Here is a 26,399-nt window from a genome sequence, read left to right as displayed (position 1 = left end):
TGGGCTGTTTTTCGTTTGATAATCAGAAAAAGTCTAGTTTTTCCAGCATTAAATTGAAAAAAAAAATACACATTTTGCAAGCAATCAATTTGAAAGTCACACAATTGAATTTGATGCATGATTTTGTTCCATTATTTTCTCGTACGTGCTTTTTTTTTGGAAATTAAGGGCGGTCATGCTGCTATAGTCATGCTGCTATAGTTCCTGGAGTATCCACAGCCACAACTCATGTTGTACACTCACTACCATCAGCCTGAGCCCTCCCTATCACACTCAGATTGTGTGGGATAGAGATACAGTAATTTTGTAATATTTTCAGTTATTCAATAAATATTTTTTCAAAATGGATGCCCTGACTTTCCAAACTTCAAAATCCTATTTTTAATCCTTTTAAATATTGTTGATATTACCGAAAAAAAAAGCATTGGATACACTAGTGATTAATTTGATCAGGTTCATTCCACATGCTAAGCAAAACTAAAATAAATGACATAACAGACAGCACATATATGTCCATTATGTATTCACTAATAATGATGTCATAGTATGTTGTTCTATACTTTTATGAATTACTAGCTAATTGGCCTGTACCCACCCTCTTCAGCAAACAACATTCTAGAAATTAATCTTCCACAAACATCTTTTGGTAAAAATGGTTGAAGATTTAACTGCAATGTAGTTAGAATTTAAGATTATTTTTGTGAATTTCTTAACCTTGAAAAGGGTTCTGTCTCTGCATAAAGAATTTGGAATTCTGCAAATGTCAGAACAGTAGATATGCTTCAGTAGTTTGGATTCTTTGGGGTCTTTGTGCTATGTTCAGTGATACAGTCATATAGTCATTAAATATTAAGTGTTACAGCCATTGTAGCAATGTAATTGCCATTCACTTGAGTGATAATGACTATTACAGTTTTGGGAATATAAAAAAATGAAAGAGATGAAGAGAAGACACAAAATGAGTTTCATTGCCTCGTGGACTTATTCTAACCCCTAACTCAAAGGTCTTATGTTGCTTAAAACTAACTTATTAACAGATGTCAATTGTTCTTCATGTAGAGCTTGGAGGGCTCAATAAAGCTTGCCATGAGTTCACTGGGAAATAAAGCATTCAATATAAAAGAGAACACGGTGACATAGCATTCACTTATTAAAGCCAATGTTATCTTTAACTAGGCAAACATTATTTTAGCATAACAAATAAAGTCAAAATACCCCATTTTCAGGATTAGTTGATAACAGATAGCTGCTTTCAAGCAATGAGCTGTCGAATCTTATACAGGTATGGGAACTGTTATCCAGAATGCTCGGGACCTGGGTTTTTCCGGATAAATGATCTTTCTGTAATTTGGATCTTAATACTTTAAGTCTACTAAAAAAGCATGTAAACATTAAATAAACCCAATAGGCTGGTTTTGCCTCCAATAAGGATTAATTAAATCTTAGTTTGGATCACAAAGTACTCTTTTATTATTACAGAGAAAAAGGAAATTGTTATTATAATTTGGATTATTTGGATAAAATGAAGTCTATGGGAGACAGCCATTCTGTAATTCGGAGCTTTCTGGATAGCAGATCCCATACCTATACTTGCAGTGTTTTAGCAGGACAGTTAACCTGAATGCCATTATTCCCAACATACATTTGGTTAAGTAAGGGTAAGTAATTAAAACGGATGTTGACACCCCACCCTTAGCACATGCACATGGCCCTGTTCTTTCTTCTCTGGAACCTGCAGTTAGAAATATAACTGTTGGGTACCTTTTGCATCCTCTTTAAATTCCACCACAGGTTACAGTTACAGTGCAATACAGTAGGTTTAATAATTCTTCCCGTTTGTAATCATTTCATTAATGTAGCCTGTAACATATTCTTTCATGGTCAGTCACTGCCCCTACTGTTCTGCTGGGGAAGATGCAGGCAGTTATGGTGATTTTTTTTTTTTTATGTGAATTAGAAAGTAATTTTTTTTTTTATCTCTTTTCTTGTTTTCCCATAAATGCATTTTTGGTGTAATAAGACAGATTTTTAAAACTGTGAACTCAACAGACTTGTTTCACTTCTAGGTGATACAAATAATTATTATGTTTTATTTATTATTATGATAAGTAATATATTTTAATCTACTGGTACAACTACACAGAGAGGTGCACACATACTGTACATCTAGTGTGCCCACTACCCAACATTTTCAATACACTGACAGTAACCTGATACTGGTGATCTATAGATGATCAAGATGGAATTTAGTGAGAATATTGAATCACCAGTATGACAATACAATGGGTACACAGGATACAAAGAGTATTTTGACCTTAGAAAGCCCTTGATGTTTTTAGAACTATAGCCGTTTGCTTGATATGACTATGTTTTTATAGATCTGTAACTTTGTTATGAAGTAAAAGACACCCTGTCCAAATGTTATGTAGTTGTCTCAGTTGCAATGGAATGCAATTCAATAGGTCCCTTGACAAATCTACAGAAACAGAGAAGTGACCAAGAACCTTATTAAGGTTGATGATAATGCAGCACCGTTAATTTTACTTGGGGTTGCTGCAAAATCCAATGCCTCACCAGTCAGGAGTATGATAATATAGGCAGTCATAGGACTCTTACAAATGGACTTTTTTGTGTATTTGATGCACATTTGTGATGCAGGTTTGAGCAGACCTAAACGCATCAGCTAATTGATTTCATTATATGCCTATATTTTATGCATATGTGCCTTCAGAACTGTGTTTTATCACAGTCTAGTTTCATTGCAATATTTTAAATGCAACATGCTGCATTTTTTGAGCTTGAGGCATATTTATAAAAAAAAAATAGAATAGAAGGATGCATTTGGAACTCACAAATAGTTGTGTTTAAAAAAAAAAGTATATAAATGCATATGAACATAGCATAACAACAAAAGCCTGTGTGTAAGAGCCCGGCAGGACTGTAGTATTATGTGAGAGAGCAGAAATCCATTGACTGCATTCTACAATTTATGCTTAAGTAAACTGCTTTAGACCAAAACCTTCACTGTAGTTGGACACCTTTCAAAGCTAGTCACCCAGTCACAACAGGATATGTAGTCCTTATCCAGGTCAGAAGTCAGGATAGGCAGCAATATTCACAATCTGTATAAAATCCAAGTATTAGAGCAGGAACCATGATGTACTGTAATACAGGAGTAAAGGCTGGCTGGTAACTAGTAAAGTTTTGTTTGATAATTTAAATTGTGTAGGCCTTTCTTATAACCTGCTTCATGAAATAGTTGGACAGCACTGGTTCAGTCCAGGAGAATGCCTTTGTCTGGAAGCAGTATGGCTACATAATCTTACATGTGCCACAGTTAAAGCTGATTCCGGAATCTATTTGTGTAGATGTCCTTATGGTGCCCATAGACGTAACAATTATTATCAGGATTATGACCAATGGTTGCAGGAATATGGTTCATTTTCAATACAGACATTTAGAGCTGAATTGTCAGATATACAGAAAAGAAACAATAGAATTCTACCTGTATCTGACAACTCAGCAGTCTGGCCAAAGCTGACCGAAATCCAAGTCTTCTGGCGATATTTGTTGGCTTGTGTTACGCTATACAAGCACCAACTATATCTCTGTGCATCTATGGCCACCTTTAGTCTCTTGGTAGAGTGATATTATTAACAGTTATTATCCATTTTGAATCTCCTGTATTAGACTACTGAGTGTACATATTTGCTTTGCAGTATTTGCATGGTTAAGATGTCAATGCATTTCAAAGCAATCCAGAATTTTACAATAACATCTGTCTATAAATGCCACAGACTGTTTATTCTGAAGGCGTCAGATACAGTCCACTCTTTAAGTAATTGACATTAACAGTGGACAAGCTACAAACCTATGCAACTAAAGACAGATTTCTGGTGCAAGGGTAAATGCAATGTTTGCTAGCTCTGATGCATGTTTCCTTACTGACTCGAGAAGGAGTTTAACAGGAAAGGTTTGTAAGGAATTTGTCCTAAGTCAATGTGCACAGTTTCACCCCAAACTAGGTATGTATACATATACCCTCTTCCACCTGTATACAGTATAAAGAGGTTAGGGTACAAGAGTAAAGGGACCACGGCTTATTTGCTTGAGTACATGCTGTAATCACTGTACTCCCCCCCAATTTCATTGCCTTCATTCCAAGACATAGCTAATTTATACTCTGTCTACCACTTGCAAAAACCTTCTGTCTGTACTAATATAATAAATAATACCACCTACAACTTTGGCTACTAGCAAGATCTCAGCCTTCCACCTTCATTTACTTTTCTAAACCAGTGTCATCAACAGAAATGTGTATTAGTTCTTTATTACCCAGTAGCTCATAGATATCTGAAAGGCATAGACCTTCTTCCATTTGTTTATTTGCCATTGGAGATAATATTTCATCCTGTAATTGCACTTTTATCTGTTTTCAGTAGTTACTCCTTAGTCTAAATTGTGATGGATAATGCCGAAATGATATGGGATTGATAAACTGAAAATGACCTCTGTCCACAAATAAAAATGACTCCTAAACATGTGTAAAATAAGCGTATTAATATAGAAACATTGGAGAAAAAAATTCAAAATGTTATTACATTATTATTGCCTGTCAGTTATTCATCAGGGAGACTCCTTAGTGTGGTGGGCAGACTGAACTAATGACAATGGTATGTAGTAGAGTTTGGCTGCTATTGAAATTCTTTCAGTACAGCATCACTTAGGCAGGATAATGATTACTGTGTTTGAGCAAGTGGACCCAGAGCAGTTAAAAAGCCATTGTCTTGAGTGCAATAACAAGCAGGATGCTCTTGTGATCTGTAATGTCACAAAACAAAAGCATTGACTGTACAGAAGAAGAACTATCCATTTTATTCCTGCAGTAGACATCAGTTTTATATAATCTAGCCTCTACATTGACTAACCAAGTAAAATACTCAAAATATACAAAAAGGTGTTTTAAAGGGAAAAAAACACTAATGATTTGTTTACTTTGTTTTAAAGTGCCTTAATCTGTCTTTTTTAATTTACATAGTTTTGCAGACTCTGCATTTTCTTGGATTTGCAATTGTCAAATTGCTCTTTTGCAAGTCTGCCTTGTATAATATTCCCATAACAGCCAGGACTTGGGCATCATTTGGGGGGCACAGCCATGTGAATGTGGTAGAAAATGATAGACAAGCCTGTACCTATAGGGTGAGATTCAATTCAGGGAGAAAAAGGTTTCTCACATGGAAACTCATGCACGAGATTCAATTTGAGATGCAATTTAATTCAGAAAGACGTATCTCACTGTTTATCACATGAAAACTGAATTTTGAAGAAAAGTTTTTTCCTCTTCGAATTGAATCTGGTCCTTGAGTTTTAAACCATGAGATAACCTTTTCTGACTAAACTGTATACAGCCCGTAGACAATACAATGAAATAACAGTATGTGTACTAAACACAAATAATTTGCTAAACAGTAACTGGGAAGAGGATGTCCACGCAAAACTGTTTTTGTATAATGAATGTCACTTTGAGTCTAAGCAAATGTCAAATGTAATCTAATTGCAACTGAAAGCAGTATTTGTGTCTTCCTTTCAAATCTCTAGTTCTAACTATTGTTAGAGTGTAGCAGAAGCAATTCTCCTCCAGATGTGTCCTACTTTGTTTCAGGAGTCAGAAGCAGCAGAGCAGAGAATATAAACAGATACTGGTAATTGCTACTGGTTTATTAGCAATTACATTTAAAAGTAAGTTTAGAATTCTTTAAACTGTTAATTAATGTCTAGTGTAAAATTCTTAGAATTACATTATGTTCATTATGCCAGAAACAGTTTTGTGGTGGAATTCAAGTTAATGTGCGGTGCTTCTACTAATACAGTACTGTGCATCTGAAATAATGGAAACACATTTAAAAAAAAAAAAACTTGCTTCAGAAGCACAACTATAGTTTATATAAACAAGCTGCTGTATAGCCATGGGGCAGTCATTCAAAGCTGAAAAAGGAGAAAGGGCACATGATTAGGGATGTAGCGAACTGCCGATTTGGTGTTCGCGAACGCCGTTCGCGAACACCGGCAAAAAATGCGAACGTTCGCGGACAGTTCGCGAACTTCGAACACCCGCTAAAATCGTTCGATTCGAACGATCGAAGGATTTTAATCATTCGATCGAAGGATTTTCATTCGAATCGAACGATCGAAGCCATTCGATCGAATGCTTTTCATTCGATCGAATGCTTACAATCGTTCGAACGAATGGAAATTGTTCGATTTTTAGCGGTCGAAGGAATTCGAATGGTCGAATGGTCGAACGACTTGTATTCGAATCGAACGCGAACTCAAAATGCGAACGTTCCCAAACGTTCGCGAACATGCGGCGGACGCGAACGGTCGAAGTTCGCGCGAACTAGTTCGCAGCAGAACAGTTCGCTACATCCCTACACATGATACACAAATAACAGATAAGCATACATGTAGCATAAAATGGGAGTCTTTAGAACTTATCTGTTCTATACTGACCCCCATATGTAATAAAAGGCACTAAGTTTGCCCAGAAGCTGTAACCCATAGCAACCAATAAGATGTTTGTTTTGAAACATGTGACCAGTAAATGCTACCTGCTGATTGGTCGCTATGGGTTACTGCACTTGGGCAAATTTAGTGCCTTTTATTACATAACACAATATTTGTGTCCTGTGCTTGAATGGCTGCCGCCATGGCTACACAGCAGCTTGTTTATATAAACTATAGTTTTTTTCTGAAGTAAACACATCAGTTTTGCCAGTTCAAGGGTTGCCTGGATAAGAGGTATTTTTTAATTTGGATCTCCATACCTTAAGTCTGCTCAAAAATCATTAAACCCAGCAGGTATGTTTTGACACAAATATGGATTCATGCAGCTTAGTTACCATCAAGTACAAGGTACTTGATGGTTTATTATTACAGAAAAAAGGAAATCATTTATAAAAAAAATTAAATGGTTTGCTTAAAATGTACTCTATGGGAGTCCATATTTCAGAGCTTTTTGGTTAACAGATTTCTAAACCTCAAATCTCATACCTGTAGTTATGTGTTGCCATGATTGGCATGAATTGTGGCAAAACCTCAATCGTGTAGTCTGCAATATAGTTTTTTTTTAAAAAATAATTAAAATGTCAATAGCTTTTTATGTGTCATTTTTTCTAGATGAATAGTGGCAAACTATATCAACTCTTAAAATGTATACATTTGCCTCAAAGTGCTTAATATTTTTCATAAAGCTGTAATATGTAGTTCCATATGCAATAGTTCCTTCAATAAAGAAAAGCTCCACATTTTCCACTTTCCTGTGACATCTTGTAAACTATGGTTTCCCTACACTTGATGACATTTATTATAGTATGAGCATAGGAAACATTCTACATTGGTCCCATTATCTACCAGTATTGGATGAGTGGAGGAGTAGTGGGTCTGAAGAAGGTATGGGATTGACCTTACATAGAATAAAACTGGCTGTTCACAAGCCCAATGCAGCACAACCACAGGACATCCCCAACCTCTGGTGCCACTCTATAAAAACACTGAAAGGCAAGACATAACCCAGAAGGGCCTTTGTGTTTCCACTTTTAGCATGTCTGCTCTGTATTAAACATACCAGCCACAAATGTTTTGAGACAGTAAACTTCGAAGAGAGCTACATTGTAGATTTTCCCTGTTTGATATGCCTTCATGACACTGTTCCACTTGACATCTTAAATAAAAGTTAAATTAAAAGTGCCGTCACTGTACTGTTAATCACACACTAGAATGTGGACACTATGGGACAGATTTATCAAGGGTCGAATCCAAATTCAAATTTTTACTTTTTTTGAGGTCAAAACTGTCAAATTCGACTAGAAAGTTATTCAAATTAGTTTCTAGTTTTCTAGCTTCTAGTTTTTTAAAAAATTCTAATTTGATTTTCGAGATGTACCTGCCAAATTCCTGTTTAAGTCAATGGGAGAGGTCCAGGGATCAATTTTGAGTTGTTTGCAACGTACTTGACATTCAAATTTTTTTTGGAGAAAAAAACTAGAATCAAGTTTTTAAAATTTGATTCAAATTCGATTTGCGTTTTCGGGTCAATTACATAAAATTAGATTTTATTTTTAATAAATTTTGATTGGTTGAATTTAGAATTTATGGTGAGTTTTTAAAAACTTACATGAATTTGAAATTCGACCTTTGATGAATGTGCCTCTAACTAGATGAATTACTTGTTAATTAGACCCAGCATGTTGTTCTAGAAACGTACATAGTAATGAGTTCATTTTTTTTTTTGTGTTCATTTTTAGATGTACTCATTTTGGGCACATTCCAGCATTTTGAGGCTTCATTTTTAGCAGGGCATTCAAAATGCCTGATGCATTTTGGAGTGGGGTAAAAGAAGCATACATGCAATTATTGTTTTCCCTCCTGTTTTGAAGGTGAGGTACTGTAAGATGCCCTTATTTCATTGTGATGTTCCACCAGCCAAGTCCAAGGGGCAGATTTATCAAAGGTCGAGGTGAATTTTCAAATGAAAAAAAATCGAATTTCAAGCTATTTTTTGTGTACTTCGAATAGTCCAAATTCGATTTGAATTTGAAAAAAATTTGAAAATTCGAATATCGAAATTTATAATGTACTGTCTCTTTAAAAATTTGAACATTCGCCATCTAAAACCTGCTAATTGCTGTTTTAGCCTATGTGGGACATCCTATAACCTATAGGAGGGTGAAGTTAATAGTGAAGTTCCGCCACTAGAGTGAAATTCCGCCACTTTCCATTCATTTCTATGGGATTTTTAAAGGCGTATTTATCAAAGGGTGAACTTTCACTTTCAGCCATTGATAAATATGCCTTTCAAAATCCCATAGAAATGAATTGTGAGCTGCAGAACTTCACTCTTTGATAAATTTACCCCTTGGAGTCAATTGGTGGACTTTGAGAAATCAAAGTTTTTTTGGGAAAAACTTCAAATCAAAGTCGATGCGATGCGCTATTCCTTCGATTCGTACGATTAGAATTTGGCCAAATACGGACCTATTCGGTCGAAAACTGACCTATTCGACCAAAAAAAAACTTCAACTTTATTTTGGTTGGTCTTTTTGAATTCAAATTCCGAAGTTTTTTCAATTCAAAATTCGACCCTTGATAAATATGCCCCCAAGTGTCGAGGCTTATTTGCTTTCTTGTTTTCTATTTGCATACACTTAAAAATATAGGACAAACTGCTACACTTGCATCCTCCCCAAAAAAATGTAATACAATGTATTGGAAATGCAATACCTTATATCATCAAAACATGTCCATTACATTAGGGTGAGCATTAAAAATGTACTAGCTTAATGTGCATTTTTTTTAACTTTATTCCTCATACTACAAAGAAAAAATACTGTCAATGAATTAGTGTAGAATAAACACTATGTTATTTAACCAGACCAAAAGATCAAAAATCCTGTGTTTAATTCATCCATTTGTGAATCATAGAGGGACAATCCCTGTTTAAGAATTACAGTTCACACGTGTTTACAGTTGGTTCTAGGGGAGACACAGTCTGAAAAGATCTTTTTAAACAAATAAGCAGCCCTGTGTATTTTTAATATCTCACAGTCGGCGGCATAGTGTCACGCAGTGTATCATGTTTTCAAGAAGAGCGTCCATTACCCTGCGAAATCCCAAGAGCAAATACAAATGACATTTCCTGGATTCATGCATAAAACATCATGGAAGAAGCATTTGAAAGAAAACCTTAAGATGATCACATGGCAAAAAAAAAACTATAAACACTAGTACTAATCATTAAAAAAAGATATTTATAAAAAGCTTTTTTAAAAATGTCATATTTTTCTACATGCCCAATATTAAGGGGAAAACACAATTTATTTTGTTGATGAAATTGCTGTAATAAGTCCCAACAGACTTATTAGATAAAACTAAAAGAAATGCAAATTCAACCCATGTCATTCAGATGCATGCAGATACAAACCTTTATTATTAAAAAAAAGAAGATGTGGTGATATGACTGAGAGGGAAGCAAGTCTAACCTTAACATGACTGAAAATGTGTGATAAATATACAGTATGGGGCAAATTTACTTAAGGTCGAATATCAAGGGTTAATTAACCCTCGATATTCGACTGTCGAAGTTAAATCCTTCGACTTCAATAATCGAAGTCGAAGGATTTAAATTCGACAGGATTTAGCGCTATTCCTTCAATCGAACGATCAAACAAAAAATCGTTCGATCAAACTATTAAATCCTTCAAATCATTCGATCGAGCGATTTTTGTTCGACCAAAAAAAGATTGCTAAGGCTATGGGGACCTTCCCCATAGGCTAACATTGATTTCGGTAACTTTTAGGTGTCGAACTAGGGGGTCGAAGTTTTTCCTTAAAGAGAAAGTACTTCGACTATCGATTGGTCGAATAGTCGAACGATTTTTAGTTCAAATCGTTTGAGTCGCAGTCGTAGTCGAAGGTCGAAGTAGCCCATTCGATGGTCGAAGTAGCCAAAAAAAACACGTTTTTTTTCTTCTATTCCTTCACTAGAACTAAGTAAATGGGCCCCTATATGTTGTATAAACATACAGGTATAAATATAAAAAATGATTAGTGATGGGCGAATACATTCAACAAAAAAAAGTTGTCATTCGCCAAAATTATTCAGACTCCCATTGACTTTAATGGATATGGACAAAATAGTTGCGCATCAAAATTGTTGCTCACATCAAAATTATTGCGCATCAAAATTATTTTGATGCCCATTGACTTCAATGCGCTTCGCAAATAGCGGTTTAATATTTTGTCTGGACAAACAGTCTACATGTGGGCAGACCTTACATATAGATTACTTTGCTTGGCAAGATCTACAAACATTGGATTGGATTTCGCCTGCTACATGCTGATTCATGCTAATTCAGATTAGCAGAGACCCATTGGACGGGAAGAGCATCAGTGCATAAATATCTCCCATGAGATTTTTAAGCCCACACAATTGATATCTGTCCAATTCTTGGCCAGATATTTGTTGGCCAGGCCCAACAGTGGGCCCCATAAATGGACAGATAAAGGTGTGTATATAGGGACGCATATAAACTGCCAGTTCTGCCACTTCACTTCAGGAATAATAATGAAAAATATTGTAATTGCCCCTACAAGGTGGACAGACTTTCCCAGAGTGTAGGACTGAGATTACAAAAACTGGCAAAATAGTCCAAGTTTGTTTTAAACAGTCCACATCTGTGTTAAATCTATAATCAATGTCATTGCTGGCAAGTGTCGCTGCTCCATACACAGTTTTATTTTGCAATGAATAGGCACTGAAAACAGTGTCCTGAGCTAGGAGTAGGCAGAAGATGCACAAAGAGACACTCTTTTGTTGCCAACTCCTAGTCTGGGTCCTTGTGTCCCCCCTTCCCCCCACTGCTGCTCTTCTTTTACTGTCTTCTCAAATTGTCAGCAATCCACAAACCCCGATCATTAATGTGATTAATGTTTTCTTCCTCCCTAAACCATAACCACTCATGTTTTGCATCAAGCAATTGCCCTGCTCCACAGCCAACTGATTGACTGCATTTACAGTGGCTTCACTTGCTAGTTAAATACAGGATAGTATTCTGCGATTATGACTTTTTTTAAACTCCAAGTTTGTTGGAAATGTCACTTAATAGTGGTGCTCCCACAGTATTCTGCATTAAAGTTCTTTTTTTTTTTCAAAAGAGCAAACAGATTTTTTAATATTTAATTTTGAAATCTGGAATGGACTAAATATGTTGTTAGTTTCCCAGGTGCCCTCAGTCATGTTTGTGCTCCGACAAACTTTAGTCACTTTTTACTGGTGCAAGTTGGAGTGATATCATGGACTCTCCTAAAGTACTAGATGTATGCAAAATGTAGCAGCACATTAATTGTAATGCAGCCCTGTGACAATTTTTTTTTATACAACTATTGCTTATTAAAGGAGATGTATTTCTTTCTTTAAACCTTCTTCTTAATGTAAAACAATCATTCATCTCCCAGGGATGTTTTTCGATTATTGTTCTATGTTTGACAAATTAATTCTGCCTTGCTTTGAATGAATTAATTTAATTGTGGTGGAATAGAATACCAATACCGTTTTGTTTCACCTTTTTGAGACACTCTGTCTGAAGTCACTATCACTTCCATTGATTTGGGGTCCCAGTATTACTGTGTTTTGCTACCTTTTATAAACAGAAGGTGAAAATTAACCTTTCCTTTATTGTTGCAGGAGTACAAACAAGATACTGAACCATAAATCCAACTTTTATACTAATGCAGGTTTGAATAGTGCCATAGTTACTGATATGGTAGTACAGTAGTTGGCATTACTACATTATAATGCTAGGCTCCTGGGGTTAATTTAGAAAAAGAGTTTTAATTTTATAAACATAATCCAGGTGTGGAATTTCTTATCCAGAAACCTTTTTATGCAGAAAGCTAGGAATTACATGAAGGCCATCTCTGCAAATAATTCTGTTTTTAAAAATAAATTACTTTTTTTACTGTAATAATAAAACTGTACCTTGTACTTGATCCTAACTAAACTGCATAATCCATATTAGTGGCATAGCAATTCTATTAAATGTTTAAATGTTTTTAATAAAGGTATGGTGATTCAAATCATGGATAGACAAATTATCAGGAAAACCAATCCCAATCATTTCCGATAATAAATCACATCCCTGTACAGTGTACAGTAATTCATACTTTTATTAATTTACACTACAACTCTCAGCATTCTTCAGCACACAGTTTATTCACAATTAATTGTAGTTCAAGAACAACTGGAGGGCCCTGTGTTGAACATCTTGGATTGACAGAACAAGCTAGATATATGGACAAGCTAGATATATGGACTTGCAAATCAAATTTTAGTCGCTTGTCAACATTTGAGCATTCTAGTACAGGTATGGGACCTGTTATCCAGAATTCTCGGGACCTGTCGTTTTCCAGATAAAAGATGTTTCTGTAATTTGGATCTTCATACCTAAAGTCTGCTAGAAAATGATTTAAACATGAAATAACCCCAATAGGCTGGTTTTTCTTCCAATAAGATTTGGATTAGTTTGGATCAAGTACAAGCTACTGTTTTATTGTTACAGAGAAAAAGGTAATTATTTTTTTCAGATTATTTGGATAAAATGGAGTCTGTGGGATCCCATTCCTGTATGTGTAACTTACATAAAAGACTAGATACAGTCATTGACCTGATGAGTGCTATGGTTGTCAAATATGGCTACCAGTTTGTCTGTTTGATGACTTGTAAAGCAGCAGCGGTAACGGTTGTTTTTATTTTCAGTTTCATGTGCCCCCCACCTTCTGTTTCTTTTTTTGAGCTTAGGAACAGTATCAGTCCTCTGTGTATAAAATTATCATACCCTTTGCTGCACGCACATAGTTATCTGTACGCCCCTGTGAAGGAGTGATGTTCTCGAAGGTTTGGTATAGCGATACAGCAGACATACTGTCAAATCACACAATGTATAATGATTCATCCATATTGATCAATTGTGCTGGCTTCATTTTGGAGTCAAGGACATAGAGGGATGCTAATTACGACAGACGCGCAGGTCAGGTGCTCATGCCAACATATTCTATAATATGCATGTTTCAAATTAATCCTGTCATTATTTTGTGCAGAGCTTCTTCCATATGAAATGAAACAAAGATTCCTGTCATATTTTGGTATAATGAATATTACACTTGGGCTCAGGTCCATGACCCCTGCATAAGGAGATTGCATTTGGATGTATTAAGATAGTCTGCCTAATAACCCTTGCACAGACCATATTGATTTTCCAGGAGTGAGTTTATGAACTAAATAAACTTGAAGTTGGTGTCTTAATAAACAGCTTCTCTCAGTCTGTCACATTTAGTTACAGCTCTGTGCAGTTTAGGAGGTTGAGTGGGTGGGAGAGAGAGGCTAATTTTGTTACAGATTGTTCACAGCAGGGTAGCCAAATTAGCCTTTTGTTTTGTAATGCCACCTTGCCTGGGCTCGCTTTGAGCACATTTCTTAGTTTTACTTTAATGAGTTGCAACACTGATAATGTGGCTGATGATCTTTCATTGATTTCACTATCACTTGCTTGTCTGGTAATTGATCCGTTACTGAGCCTCTAGTTAATTATATCGGCTTTGACATGGCCGGGTCCTCTGGGAATCTCAAGTCTTGCAGAATAAGAGTTCTAATAAAACAGACTATTACTGCAGGTGCTCTTTCCACTGCAATATATATATATATATATATATATATATATATATATATATATATATATATATATATATATATATTAGAGTTGGAAACTACATGCAGGACAGAGAGCAGGCAAGGAGGATGGGAGGGGGAAATTGTGGGAGATAGATGGAGAAAGGGACAGTGTGAAAGAAGGAGGGTGGGAGGGATGCAGAGGAGAGAAGATAGGAGGAAGCCTGCTATTGACAGTGTCCTTAAGCCTCCCTCAAATAACAGCCATTAGTGGGAAGGTCAGGAGCTGAGCAGGCAGCTTGACTGAAGCATTGAGTGCCACTTCAGAAATCAAGAGGCTAGCAGAATTTAGAGGGAGTTTAAATGGCTAATATCTGGCTGTGAAAGCACAGTCACTGTTGGCACAATTGATTGGCAGTTTCTCCCCTCTAATTCTGCTTTTCCAATTACTAATATATGGATTTATAGGTATTTTATAGGTACAATTGTATATCTTTTTTCACAAATTTTCCCGAATTTTAGGATTTTTTTTTTCTTTAAACCCCGCACCTTACTTTCAAGGCAGTGAATCCACTGGTCCTGAGACTGTGTGTGTGTGTGAGTGCGTATAAGTGTGCGTGCGCCTAATGGTGGTGAACCAAAGGAAAGTTTAACAGAAAAGCTTTCAAGAGATGTGGGATGAAGAGGGAGGCACATTTGTGTCAACACAGCGTTCGCTTTCTCATCTCTCCTCATTGTGCGCTAATGACACTGACCAGTCACCCAGGCTCTTGGCTTTTGTTTGTTTTACAGAGTGTGGACGCAAGCTTTATTGTTATCTTGCAGATAGGAAGAAAGTGGGGCTTTGGGCCATTTGTCCTACTGCAAGTCTGCATGCTTTATTACAAGACAAATCTACCTTGACTTTTTATTAAACTTTTAGAACAGATCCCTCATTTTTGGCAATGCTATTGTTTGACACATTAATGTCTGGACAATTTTAAGGCAACCACAAGGAATTAACCCATTCAGTGCTTGAGAGGTGTGTCGTTGCGATATCAAGGTTAGGGTTCATATATGAATTTATTAACCTCTTCAATATTGTTATATGTTGTAGATTTTCTTGTTGTCATTTATTCTTTGCAGTTGCTTCTGTGTGGGAAAGCTTTCTTTTTCTCTATTCAGTGTAAAGCAAAGTCTGTTTTGGGTTTTTTTTTTGTCTTTGTGGCATTGGAAGAAGGAAGAAAACCCCTATTGCTTCCAACAATGAAAGTGTGGAAATAATGACCCACAAATTCTGCACACATAGTGAAATGCACAGAGATTCATGCTTTCTGCTTTTATATGTAAAGCTTTTTAATTGACAGATTGGTATTAAAAAGTAGGATAATTCCAATCTGATTATTTTTAGCGTGTACAGTTGGCTATATTTTACTCAGGATTCTCTTGTTATTTTACATCGTTTAAGAAAACAATGCAAGACAGCAGCACCAGTAATGGCAGAAGTAACTATCATTTGAGAAATGTTCAACTTGAAAGGTTTGATGAAGAAAAGCAGGAGTTAATAAAATAGAGAACTCAGCAGAGCAAGGGCCAGAGCCTTTTCCCTCCCAACTGCCTGTGATCAGTGAGCTCCTTAATGTGTGTGTGCGCGTGTCCCTCTGTGTATATGGGTATCTGTAGGCTGAGAGAGCATAGTGCAGGATGTCATTTGGTGCCTGACAGTGGAGCAGTGCAGTTGACTTTTGTATCCAGAGACATCTCTTAAAGCTGCATGTTGGGCTTTTTTAGATTTCTTCTTTTCCATATCTGGTGCTATACGCACACCTGACAGGCAGCTGTTAGGCTGAGCAAAGAGAAGCCTTGGGGAGTCACAATCCATGCATAAATGATAGGGGTATCTGTGAGGAAGGTGCAAAATAATCTCTGCATCTCTCACCCCCCCACCACTACCAGCACATCCCTCGGTGCTACTTCACATCCCACCCACCCCCTTCCTCATCCTCTCCTGCCCTTTTTTTTACTCTCTTTTCCTAAATGAAATGCAGCCTACATGCAGCTTTGTAACTACTCCACACTTGTGCTATTGAATGCCAAGAGGCTCAAAAATTCACCTTCACTTTTCAGTCAGAAGAGGCAGAAGTGGATGTGAGAGAAAGAGACACTCAGAGAGACAGACAGCAGGAGGGCAAAAGACCAGGCATTCAGAGACTTGTGTCCTGACAACCCCATGCAGTTCGGAACGAGGACGCCGACAAGCGAGCCCGGGTACATGGGGGCATGGCAGAACTGTGATGCAAACCTTCTCTTCAGAATGTCCCAACAGGTGAGTGCTTCCTTTTCTCTTACTTTGCTGACATCTACAAGAAATGTATAACAAATAGAGTTTTAACAGATTATTCTCCTGCACTTTCCATTTGCATATTTTGGTTCTTTTGAAAAGTTTTCCTTACTTCGGAGTAAATGTTTCCCAAACTGTCAACGTGGTGACATGGCAACAGTTTGCAGCTGATTTTGTGCTTGATTGCTAGCTTTGTTACAGAAAGTGGAGACAAAACTAAGATTAACAAAAGACAGTTGTGTGGACAGTTCATTTCACCTTGAGGAAGTAGTTGTCTCCAATCTGAATTCAGGAGAACTGATCCCCCCCCAAAAAAAAGAAACTGAAAACCAAATGAAATGTGGAAGAAATGTGAAACAATTAGCCCGTAGCATCCTTTCTGTGAAAGTAATCATAAGTGGAATTAAAACCACATACACTCTTTCCTCTTTCCCCTCCCTGATTTCGCAGTGATAGAAATTTGAGGGGCCCCACTCTTAGGATTTAATTGACTTCATGTGGTAGAGAACAGCATTCTCCAGCCCTCAGATGAGCTGAACTGCAGCGTTGTTTAAACTGCTCACGGCACAGTGTGGAGGCTTGATAGCTAAGTCAGTTTAGCTTCTTTTTTTTTAACTTATATCTGCTTATTTCTATTTTTTTTTTCTTTCTTTGTCAGACTTGCTTTTTTTTGTTGTTGTTTTCAATGTTTACTTTTTTAAGCCATGTTTTAGCCCTAGTACTAAGCAATCCACATTCTTTAACACATATACATAAACACACTTTTTTTTATCCCTTCTCCTTTCACTTACACTGCGAGGCTGTGTCTTGGCGTCCTCCCCAGAGCTTTTCCTGCACTGGGGGCCGCCTTAAAGGAAGCTTGGTATGCTGCTATTGACGGGAAAGCTGAAATGTTATTGCAAGGCCAGTAACAAGTAATAATTAATCACACAAGCCGGTGTCTCTGTACCATGCACATGGTGATACATAACTAGTTGTCTACATCAGCTTTTACACAGCTCTCAAAAATGTAGAATGCTTGACATCAAAGTCACTTAGTGAATAGGTATAAAGTAAAAAAAACATTTTTTTTTACTTTTCTTGTTTTTTTAAAGATTGCATATCAAAAAATCTAATCAATAGTTTGATCACTTTTTGGACAATGCTTTACAGTTTTTTTTTGTTTTTTTTACCATATTATAGTTCTGTAGGTAAATACTGAGGAGAGAATTGCATGAATTGCATTAAAAGTCCCAGACTTGACAAAAGCATTTTCTGCCCAGCACGTTTGAGTATCTCCTGTAGAGGGACCCTGATTACTGCTGATAATACTGTAAGTTGATATGAATCTCTAACGAAGAACATACAGCAAAACTGAGCTTACACTCCAAAAACTTCTCTTGCCAATTCAAAAACAGGAAAGCAGCAGGCATTTGCTTTGGAAGAAAAATATGCAAACATATTAAATGTCTGCATACACTACCCTGCTACACGCAGCGGCATACTGGTTCATTTACAAAAAACGTTGCCCTAGGATTTTTCAGATGGGGTAATTCTCATAATGACTACAATGGATTACTTCTGTTTTTTTTCCGTGTGCTGTGCTTATTTAATGCAACATCAAAAACAGCAAGTTCTGAAATGTATGTATACATAAACCATGTAATATCTTCTAACTTACTTAAATTTCTGTATTTTACTGCTGATTTGAGTGAGAACATTTTTTTTTTGCAGCAAAGCAGAGCTAACCAAATTGAATACAATAATAATCAATTGATAAATGGCTATTGAGCCACCAAGCACAGCGTGAACGATTGCCTGCTTGGCATTAAAACCAGAGAAAATAAATTTCAACCCAAGCCATGTCAGCAATGCTAGAAAATGCTTAACGTAAACAAACATATAAATTAAGAATTGTGGCGAGGGAAAATATCCGGGAATGAGTTCCGGTTTTGGAGATTTGAAAAACCTTGGAGGATTTATACAAGTTTTTTTTAAAAGGGGTTCATTTGTTACTTGTGACCTGACAGCACAAAGGATTTCTTTTTAAAGAGGTTTGCACTAAAGTGGAGTTGATTTTTTTTTTCTTCACTAATGATTATACAAAATATTTAAGTACTAATGAGGATATGATACACGGTAAACAGTTAACAGATAACTCAGCTACAGTTGGAATTTATATAGTATCTGTTCCTTCTTCTAAGGATGCTTGCACAGGGTAAAATGTGATTTCATTGTCCAAATTACCCAAACATGAATGCTTTTCCCCTGTCACTAGTATTTGTGAGTGGTAAGTGTAGGAATTATCTGCATCCCATCAGGTGCGCCTTACTAAATGCAGCTGTCAGATCCAGCTAAAGTACTGACTTGCAAAGGAATTTGCACTTTCTAAAAAGAGAAGAGGTTTGACAGGGTTAATCATCAAACAATGTACAAATAATATAATTGCTAGTTTGGGTTTACAGCCTATATTTTTCCTTAAAAGATCTATTAAGGCCACGTTAACTTTATTTTGAATGTATGCTTACAAGGATGTGTCTGTTTTGATTTTTTTTACATTGTGTTTCAATTTAAGTCTTAATGATTTTAAAATTACCTACTGGATAATCGTACCTAATAGATTTACATATAGAGCAAGAGTAGTCTTGTAGAGCCCACTGCTGCAATTCTATTTAAGATAAAAAAATAAATACTTCTTGTTGACTGATATATTTTACTCACGTTATTTTCACCTCATAAACCAGTTGATCCCAACAACATCACCCTGAAAAGTTATTTAATTGTTCAAAAAATTTGAACAGGAACATTGCAGTGTTAAATACATCTGGGCCTCACAAAGCCTTTAAAGTAGTGAAACTGATCATCTTGTTTAACATACTCACATTTTTCAGCACCAAGTAACTGATAACCTGAAAGGGCATTTTTGTGAATTGTGTTTGAAGGGAGTTGTTTGAGGTCACTTTGATCGATGACAAGTAGAGAATGACCAGAAACGCTAGGCATGTCCTTCTATGACTTATGCCTGGTCACCCCAACCTCATTTTTGCCTTCATCTGGCAGAAATATGTATGGGCAAAAAGAAGGAGGGGTGACAAAATAGCTGCATGAACCAGAGCTGGGCTATGATAGATGGAATAGAAAAATCAAACCTACAGGAAAAACTTTTACTGAAAAACTGTTACTTTGTTGTGTTGCATTCAGACAGTAAGCAATAACTATTTCCTATTTCCCTAGTTTAGTAGCTCTCTGTAATGCTACTACAATATGTCCAACAACCCTTAGTCATGCCTTTTGCTAAAAAGTATTATGTATGCAGAACCTTTTTGAGTTCTGTTCTCTATAATGTTTTTCTATTTTTCTTTTTCTAGTTTCCAAAAACATTTCTTCTTATATAAGATGTGCAATTTTAACCATCAGAATGGCAGATGGTTAAATGCATTTTACAAAATGTAGAAACTACACCTTGACACACAAGTGAATGTGTTAAGTTATGAACAAGAAACATGCATGCAATTGTTTTGCAATATTTGCCTACCATGCAATTAACAAATGCAGAGTAAATTTAGAAACAAATGGGATGCCTATAAATTAAGTACAATTAGTATATTTGTACACATATGTTTGTTTCCTTTTCATGTCACATATATTATATATATATATATATATATATATATATATATATATATATATATATATATATATACACACACACACACACACACAAACACACACACACACACACACACACACACACACTGCTTTCATATATGTGTGTCAAGGCACTGCATCTTTATCAGCATGGTAATTTGATTAGTACTTTTGACTATGAATTATAAGCAGTCTGCATGAAAGCATGGTAGTTGAAAAATGAAAAATAGCCCGTAAATTGCTGTTTAATCCCTCCCTGTCAAAAATAATGTGCAAGAGAGAAAGATGGCATTTATGGAATGCAAGGAGTGGATGCTCCTATAAGCAGGAACACATCTCAAATAATGTACTGCACCTTGATCTATGGTAAAGAGGTATTTCCATACTGTACATATTCAGCCTATTCCATAGCCCCCCCTTTGCATGTCAGAGGTGAAAAGGAATTACATTTGTGCAGAAGGGGTCAGGGCAGGTGCATCAAGATATGAAAACTTTTATGGTGGGAAAAGTAAAAAAAATGGCAAAAAATTGTGTACTGTATGCAAAATGTTATAGCTAGCAGGAGCAGAAAAGGTTAGTTCTTTCATAGCCACAGGGCAAATATGAACATTATAATTAAGTTGTGTTGTTAAAGAATAAGCACCTGTCATAATCATAGCGTCTTTATTTAACTTCAGTGACTTTTTTCAAGTGTATTAAATTCTCTTATTAAGTCAATGTGTTAGTTATCACCAGAGCCATCAGAGCATCAGTGTGATAATATGAAAGTTAAAATAATGGTATAGCATGTCCTAGCAGCTTGAAAATAGTGGAACATTCCCATGTGTTCCCATCGTTTGTTTTTGTTTTTCCTGAGCACTTTCATGTTCATTCCTGCTTGTGTAGGGCTGAACCTGCAGTGAACATCGATCTGGTAGTTACATATTAATTCCATGTAATTGTTATTTACACTGTACAATTCACCCTTAAAGAAGACTTAATCAAAGAAGATCCATCTATACTGTTGAAATGGATTTTCCCTTTTCATAGGTTCATTCGTTTCTAACCTTAAAAAAGAATAATAATTGCATTATGAACTTCTAGCAAGGACATAATATGCATAATCTTTAAATCATTTGATGACCCTCAGAAGTGTAAGCAGTAGTTTTAAAGAAGATTACGTTATGAATCTAGTAAAAGAGCTGACCCTTGTTACAACATGGAGAATGTGGCATATTGGACATGGGTAAAAGGGAAAGAACGCTAGGTCACATATTGAATAATGATACAAAATGGTATTAAAATAAAGTTTTAAAAAGGGGCAAGAACGCTAGGTCAAATATTGAATAATAAAATGGTATTAAAATATAGTTTTTAAGCTCTTTGAGACAAATATTGGTTTCCTTCATTTGCCACTGTAATCTTATTAAGATCGTTGTATAAACAGAATCAAAATAGAGGGATAATTTTCATTCACTAAATATGTAAGAAGTAGATGTACATAGTGCACCTATAGTGCACAGAAGGCTCTCTTTTGCCTCCCTATAGCAGATTACTCACTGTATAATAAAGCACAAAGACAGGTATAGTTTTTCCCTAATATAATATGTATGTTATTATAGTCTAAGAGGAAATATATTTTAATTACCTGCCTTTGTAAGGCCAGTTGCAAATAATAAGAAATACCCAAAGATGCAATTAAAACAAAGGGCTTTATAGAAAATACAAGTGGTTTTATAGGTGTTTGTATCATATAAAATTAGCAACCACACCTTTAAAGAAAAAGCAAAAGCATGATCAGATTTCCCATGTGTGGCAATGGAATGTATCCTACTGTCTTGCAACCAAAAATACATTGCGGTATATAACCCAAAAGCATCAGTTTAAAAAACCATTCTGTAGTGTTCTTAATGAAATGATTAAAATATACAGAGAAGGAATTTAATAATGCATTTGCTACAGTATATTTAAGGCAATTTTAGGAACAGCAAAACAAGACAAGGATATATTTATTGCATGGAAGCTAAGTATTTCTTTAATCCTAAATTTGAGCATTTGAAGACTACGTGGTTTAAATTTGTCTTGCCATTTACCAACAGTGTCTGATTTTTGAAGATTACATTTTTTTCACTCTTAAAGATTCTTTGTGGTACTGTACTATTTGCAGTGGTGCTGGAGTGCTGATTTTAGTCATTGTACCTGACAGTAGAATTGACAGAAGGGGTTTGCTTAAATGCATTTCTGCGGTGCTTAGACAGCTTCCAAAAATTGTATTTATGCCTTCCTAGCGTTTGGAACCTGCAGAACCTACAGAAATATTTCTGATTCTGAATATGTATTCTTTCATTTGTCTTTAATGTAGCTTTATATCTAAAACAGTGTACCGCTGTCAACCATCTCAGAAAAAGATTATCAAGGGACTTTGTGAAAAAAATATGCATTTATTAATATCTGCTACTACTACTACTGCTAATTTTTCTTGCTTTTAAGCTACATTTAATTACCAACAGGTATGCAATCTACAATCCAGAAACCCATTGCAAAGTAAACTCTACAGTATGGCATTGCTATTTCCCATAGTGTCTGATTTGAACAAATATCTTTTCATTTTTGACTAATTTGTCTTTCTTTTTAATTACGAGATGGTACTGTATGCCTATGTTTAATAAGCTATTATAAATGTAAATTCAAAATAACCCCACTTTTTTTTTTTAAATGTATATTTATATTTTCAGTGGCCTTAAAGTATTGTTCTCCATGTTTTGGAAATACACTCTATTCAGAAAACCCCCAGTCAAGAACACTCTGGATAATAGATACCTGTAAATCTTTTTGTAATTGTTGCAAACCAATAAGAAAGAAGAACGATTATGACATAGCTTGCAAATCAGACAGTGAAGGAGTTAACCTTCTTCCTACACTTAAAGCACTGTTTGAACCTAAGCAGAGTGTTCTCACATACAGAAGCTACATTCTAGCACTAGATCAGCCCTCAGCTAAAAGCATCTGATCATTGAAATGATGTACAAGTGTTGTCAGCAGCTCAAATCACTGGAAAACAATAACAGCATGTTTTCTGTTTGTTGTGACTTTTTACTTCTTTCCTCCCCCCCTTCTGTTAAAGCTTGTTATTTGTAACATAGAGACAATGCATTAATTTTTCCGCTTTACACGTGGCTGTCATAAATGATATTCACTTGGCAATAGAATGTGAAAATAAGTTGTCATATGTTTCATAGACTGTTATCTGCACAGATAAAGAATCACCATCTGCTTTATGCAGTTCTCTGTTAAAGTGGGGGTGGATCACCGAAACACATCCAAGAGGTTGTGTACCCATTTGCTAATGCTTTTCGTTTTATGCATGCTATACGAAGGCTGTTTAGCAAAGAAGAAACTGTCACAGCAATACAGTGATTTCAGCATCTGTACACCTGAATCTGTTCTTTCATTCTTGCGATTCTTCCCCCCCTTCTTTATGGTTTTCTTTGTCTAATCTCCTCTTCCTCTTCTGTTTTTTTTTTTTTTTTGCTACCTTCCTATTGTATTCTTCCTTTTCTCTCACTCATATTATCATTCCTTACAATGTTATATTTTTATTTAGTCTGCCTTTCTTGGATTTTATTTTTGTGGATAGAAAACATTCTTAAGGTTTCACCAAAGGAAGTTTGGAATGTGTGTTCCTACAGTGCTAAATATATATATATATATATGTATAATGTATAACACATGTAGTATGGTATAATGCGCAGATATTCTGTACATTGCGAGGGGAATTGAGGGAACAGTGACAAGTAAAAAAAATATAATATGAATTACTTCTTTAAAGTATTTGTTGGTGGTGAATATGATATAGTAAAGGTGTACTGGAAAAACAAGGTTGTTCTCATCTACTGTGGCTTCTTTTTCAAAGTCACAAGCTCTTTCAAACAATATTTTATAATATTTGGTCTTAAATTTTATACCCTACCCTTAATACCCTCCCTATTTTAATAGTTTCTTCTGATTTCTTCCATTCTAGAATTCTTTGCATATTTGCATTAATCTAATGTATCTACCCTTGCAGATTCCAAAAATCACTGTTTATTACTCTTTTTATTTCTCTTGATAGTTTAAATAATTGCACAGCCTGACATTTAAATATTATTTCAGATTACAGCATGCATTATGGATAAATAAATTCCTGCATGTACTTAATTTAACATTTACTATTATTTTTATCTATGTTCAACGAGATGCTGATCAATATTTCTGAAGTCTCTGTTTCTTTTTAGTTATTTATTTGTACAGTTTAACACAGAGTTAAACTCAAAATGTACCACTTTTTTTGCACCCCTTCATTTTCCAATCTCAGTATGTTTTCTGAAATAGTATCCAGAACCATTAATACATGTTCAAATGATTTAGGAATCAAATGTTAAGATTTTTGTAGCTGCAGAAAAATATATGCTAACATTGTAACAGTGAGGAATAAGGGAGGCATTAAAGTAAAAATAGGCAGATTAGACAGCAAATTAACATAAATTGTAACTTTACTGCTGAAAACATACTGTAGATACGACAGATAGCTTTAGATTGAGCAAATTGTTACAAAACTACATTTCTGTTTCATGTGAGATTTGCTTTCCATTTTCAATTTATTTCTTGATGGAATACTATCACAGAATGTTTCATATGGAATAGCAGGAGTGTACGGTGAGAACAATATTTGTTCACTGATACTTAAGATAACACTGATTACATGTATCTTTCCACTTTTAAAGGGTCATGCCATCACAAGAGAACTGTGACACATTTGGCCTTACGCATAATTAATTTTATCGCATATTTGTATCAACAGTGTCTCTATTTAACTTTTTAATTTTATTCTGTTAATTTCTTAATTTCCACCACTCTACAAAAGTTTCTACCACCTCAGGTATAACTTTATTGGAAAATGCATATTTTCGATTCGTGATTTTTGCCTTGCAATACCTTTCCTTGCAATGCCTTGCAATTGCATATGGTAATCCCTCCCAGGTTTTAACTGAAGTAACCAGCCATAAGGCCCTGCTACAATAGTTTAAAGGGCTATAGCACATCTACTCTATGTGTGAACGTATTCTACACACTCATAACATCTGAGTTTGAATGCAAAGTCTTATTTCAAGCTACATTATACATTGTAGTTATATCATGATATAAGCCTGTTAAATGAAAAGACGCTGTGTTCTGGTTTGATTACACATCGCAAGCTGTTTGTAAATTGTTTAGATAAGTCCATTGGCTATGCATAAACTTCATACATGTCTTGCCTTGAGTACCCAAGGACACATGGCAATATGAGCTTATACTATTCTACTGCTTATGCGAAAGGAGCTGGTGTAAAATTAGGCTTTCTTTATTGCTGGACTAAACATATAAATCCTGGGCTTTTGGCTTGTTACCTTATTAGAGATCTATAGGAGATTGTGCTTGTTATGTAAAACCTTAAACACAGCAAATGCTTGAAGGAGGGTCTTGTCACTGAAACGGTACTGGGATCTCAGTGAAAGTCACACGTTGTTGTACATTGCAATTGTAGTTTGAGTGCCATTTGGAAATATGATTTGTGCTCTTTAAGGGCAGAGACACATGAGAAGATTCAGGAAGATTTAGTTGCCCAGCGACAAATCGCCTCTTCTTCGGGCGACTAATCTCCCCGAAAAGCCGATGGCTAGAATCTATATCACCGGTGGGAATCCACTCGAATTGCTTTGTTTTCCGAAGTTGCCCGAAGTTTCCTCGTGAGGCAACAAAATGCTAAGAAATTAATAAAATACCTCTAACCTTGAAAATTTTAAGTTCAGACAATTCCTAGCGGAGAACAAATCCAAAAGCCTCTAAAAGTCCAAATTAATTTAAAAAAGTCCAATAAGATCAGCACAGCTCCCACTGACTTCCATAGAACCTCGACAACTTTTACTTGGCAAAACTTTGCCTTAGAGGTTTTCGTGGTTTTTACATTTAAAGCTCACATTTTTGAAATTTTTCAGAAATATAGGAAAACCCCTTATTTTTTGAGATTCGTGGAAAAAACTAAATTTGATTGTTAGTACAGCTATGGGACCTATTATCCAGAATGCTCAGGACCTAGGGTCTTCCTGATAACAGATCTTTCTGTAATTTGGATCTTTATACCTTAAGTCTACTAGAAAATCATGTAAACATTAAATAAACCCTAAAGGCTGATTTTGCCTCCAATAGGGGTTAATTATATATTAGTTTGGCTCA

The 26,399-nt window shown here is 35.6% G+C and overlaps 1 protein-coding gene across 3 annotated transcripts in view; it reads left to right on the top strand.

The window, feature by feature from the left end:
- Positions 1-26,399, top strand: part of bnc2.S (basonuclin 2 S homeolog) — a 355,235-nt gene that overhangs the window by 149,223 nt on the left and 179,613 nt on the right. For all 3 annotated transcript variants that reach the window (XM_018243745.2, XM_018243744.2, XM_018243747.2), the window contains one exon: positions 16,328-16,526. In XM_018243745.2, the coding sequence (XP_018099234.1) occupies positions 16,431-16,526 (96 nt within the window). In that variant the 5' untranslated portion in view covers positions 16,328-16,430. The remainder of the gene's footprint in view (positions 1-16,327; positions 16,527-26,399) is intronic.

Source organism: Xenopus laevis, chromosome 1S, assembly GCF_017654675.1.
Source record: "Xenopus laevis strain J_2021 chromosome 1S, Xenopus_laevis_v10.1, whole genome shotgun sequence".
NCBI classification, from domain to species: domain Eukaryota; kingdom Metazoa; phylum Chordata; class Amphibia; order Anura; family Pipidae; genus Xenopus; species Xenopus laevis.
This window is presented reverse-complemented; position numbering and strand designations above follow the sequence as displayed.